Here is a 2,282-nt window from a genome sequence, read left to right as displayed (position 1 = left end):
TTTCTCCTTAAACATGAACTACCTTTAATTAAAGAAGGATCAATTTACACAACTGACAGTGACAGAAGTACAGCTGTACTGACTTTAGGTACACTGCTGGATTGGTTACCACGGGAAAGGACGATTGTGCTGTAGTCAAATACGCAAATAGGCTCTGCCATTTTGTCTGCACCAAGTTCTGAACATTAACAGAGAATAAAATTTAATTTAGAGATCTTGACGGATAAAGCTTGCATGGCCTATTGACAACTGCTTTATTTTTTGCCGACACTACTGGCGCTAACAAAATAGAAGTTGGGATTCTCCAAGAAACAAATAGTTCTTGCACAGCAATTCCAAATAAGTGTTTTCTCGAAAACACCACACACTTTTAGTTAGGTACCCAGTTCCCAAACTCCACATGTTTAACAGGAACTTCTCTTGTCCTGCTCAGCTACTTACAAAAACTGCTGAGCTGAAGACTAAGCGGATCTAAGCACACACTCCCAGGCATCCGTGCAAGTCAAAGAGAAAAGCAGAAGACAGCATGTGTTCATATATTCTGAACTAAAACTACTGCAGAAGACCATTAGAGAAATCACTGGTTGTATACCAAAATCAGCGAGGACTAATTCAGCCCTTTAAATAGCCACAAAAAAAAACCCCAATGATGTATCTGAACACAACAGTTTGGAAATAAACTTGTACCTGACAATGCTACACTTGGTTGCCCTTACCATGATTTCATCATGGATAAAACAATTTTCTCACACTCTGTAACTCTAGTCACTAAGGAAAAGCTCAGCCTGAGTCCTGAAAAGACTCAAAACTGTGCCATCAAGACAGACAGCAAACAGATATGCTCATAATCCATCAAGGAACAAACATTCACCACCACGCATTTTTGAACACACAACATTGGTAGGATGTACGAGGGCAGCTAAGGCAGCCAACTTGACCCATATCCATACAATAGAATTTAGAAGGTGTTTGCAAAAATAAAAAAATCCATAACCTGATTAATATACATGCTAACACTCAGATAGATTCTGGTACATTCTGGATCAAGGCTACTGAAACAAGTGTAAAATTCTCCTTTTTCACCAGAAAAATCTGGATCCTCATATACCTCAGTCCACAAAGATGTGAAAAAAATCTCACACGCTGATGCCAGAAGTTAGCAGAACCTCCTCAAATACTTTCGTCTAAATAGTACGGTATGAGAAAGAGAAATGTAGTGTCCTGAAACATCCAAATCTTGTCAGAAACTAGCAACGGCAACACAGTAAATACTCACGAGGACCTGACAGCCTGCTTTTTAAAATACCGACTCTAAGAACGTACCAGCTGAACAAAAGTTGTAGTTATTCCAATTCCACTGGAAAACATCATCTCACTTGAAATACCAGATTCAGCACCCAGAGCCTATGAGAACCTAGAATTTTTTGGCCTCGAGTGCCAAACTGTACTGTCAAAATAAACACCACATGTTGCTGCTCCCATTAAACAGAGAAATTCAGCCTCCAACACATCATGGTGCAAAAGCAACTCAAGAACAAAAATCTGGGAGCGAGACCTCGCCAAACCCATCAAATCCTTGTTCACAAACCTCTATGTTTGATTGCACAGAAAAAAAGCACACTTAGATTGACTAGGGAAACCGCACCTTCTTAAATCCTGGCCAAAGAGACCTTGGAAAGGTTAAGCCTTGTTTTCTTACTTAGATTTTCAAAGTTTGTTTTTTGTTGTGGGTTTGTTTGGTTTTTTTTTTCAAACTAGACAGTTTTCCCGTACTTTTTTTTTTGTCCCATGGTTCAATTGATTCTGCAAGGTAGAGGGGAGCAGCTGGAGAGAACAACTGAAGACAATGTCACAGTCTAAGGAAAAGGTAACGAGGTATCTGGACCACGTGTGGTAGCCTTACCTCCTGGATTCGCCTGCGGGCCCGCTGCAGCACCTCCTCGTACCCCTTCTGTCGCAGCTCACTCAGGCTCTCGTAATACTCTTCGGGGTCGTCAGTCTCAGTGAAGAGTACCTGCGAAAGGATCTTCCACCCGCAGGTATCCAAGCTGTGGACCAAGTAAACTTGCAGTTTGGAGCAGAGAGCGTCCATCTCCTGCTCGGACAGCTCCGGGGCTCCGAACAGCACCGTCCACATGCCCGAGGGCTCCTCAGGGAAGGCAGGCAGGTAGGGCTCCAGCTCCGAGTTCACCGAGCATAACTGCTGGTGCACAGCCCGCAGGTCTTGGAAGGAGAAGAGGCCAGCCCAGCTGCACTCCTCCCCCGCGGGCTCGGCGTCGGGA

The 2,282-nt window shown here is 43.5% G+C and overlaps 1 protein-coding gene across 1 annotated transcript in view; it reads right to left on the bottom strand.

The window, feature by feature from the left end:
* Nucleotides 1-2,281, bottom strand: part of JMY (junction mediating and regulatory protein, p53 cofactor) — a gene marked incomplete at its 5' end in the record, with an annotated part of 66,572 nt that extends 64,291 nt beyond the window's left edge. Inside the window, 1 exon segment of the mRNA XM_009637249.2 lies at nt 1,904-2,281. Coding sequence (XP_009635544.2) covers nt 1,904-2,281 — 378 coding nt within the window.
* Between the last annotated feature and the right edge of the window lies 1 nt (nt 2,282).

This window comes from Egretta garzetta, unplaced genomic scaffold (genome assembly GCF_000687185.1).
Source record: "Egretta garzetta isolate BGI_Z169 unplaced genomic scaffold, ASM68718v1 scaffold424, whole genome shotgun sequence".
Classification (NCBI taxonomy): Eukaryota; Metazoa; Chordata; class Aves; order Pelecaniformes; family Ardeidae; genus Egretta; species Egretta garzetta.
The sequence above is the reverse complement of the archived record's forward strand: the minus strand, read 5'-3'. Positions and strand labels throughout refer to the sequence as shown.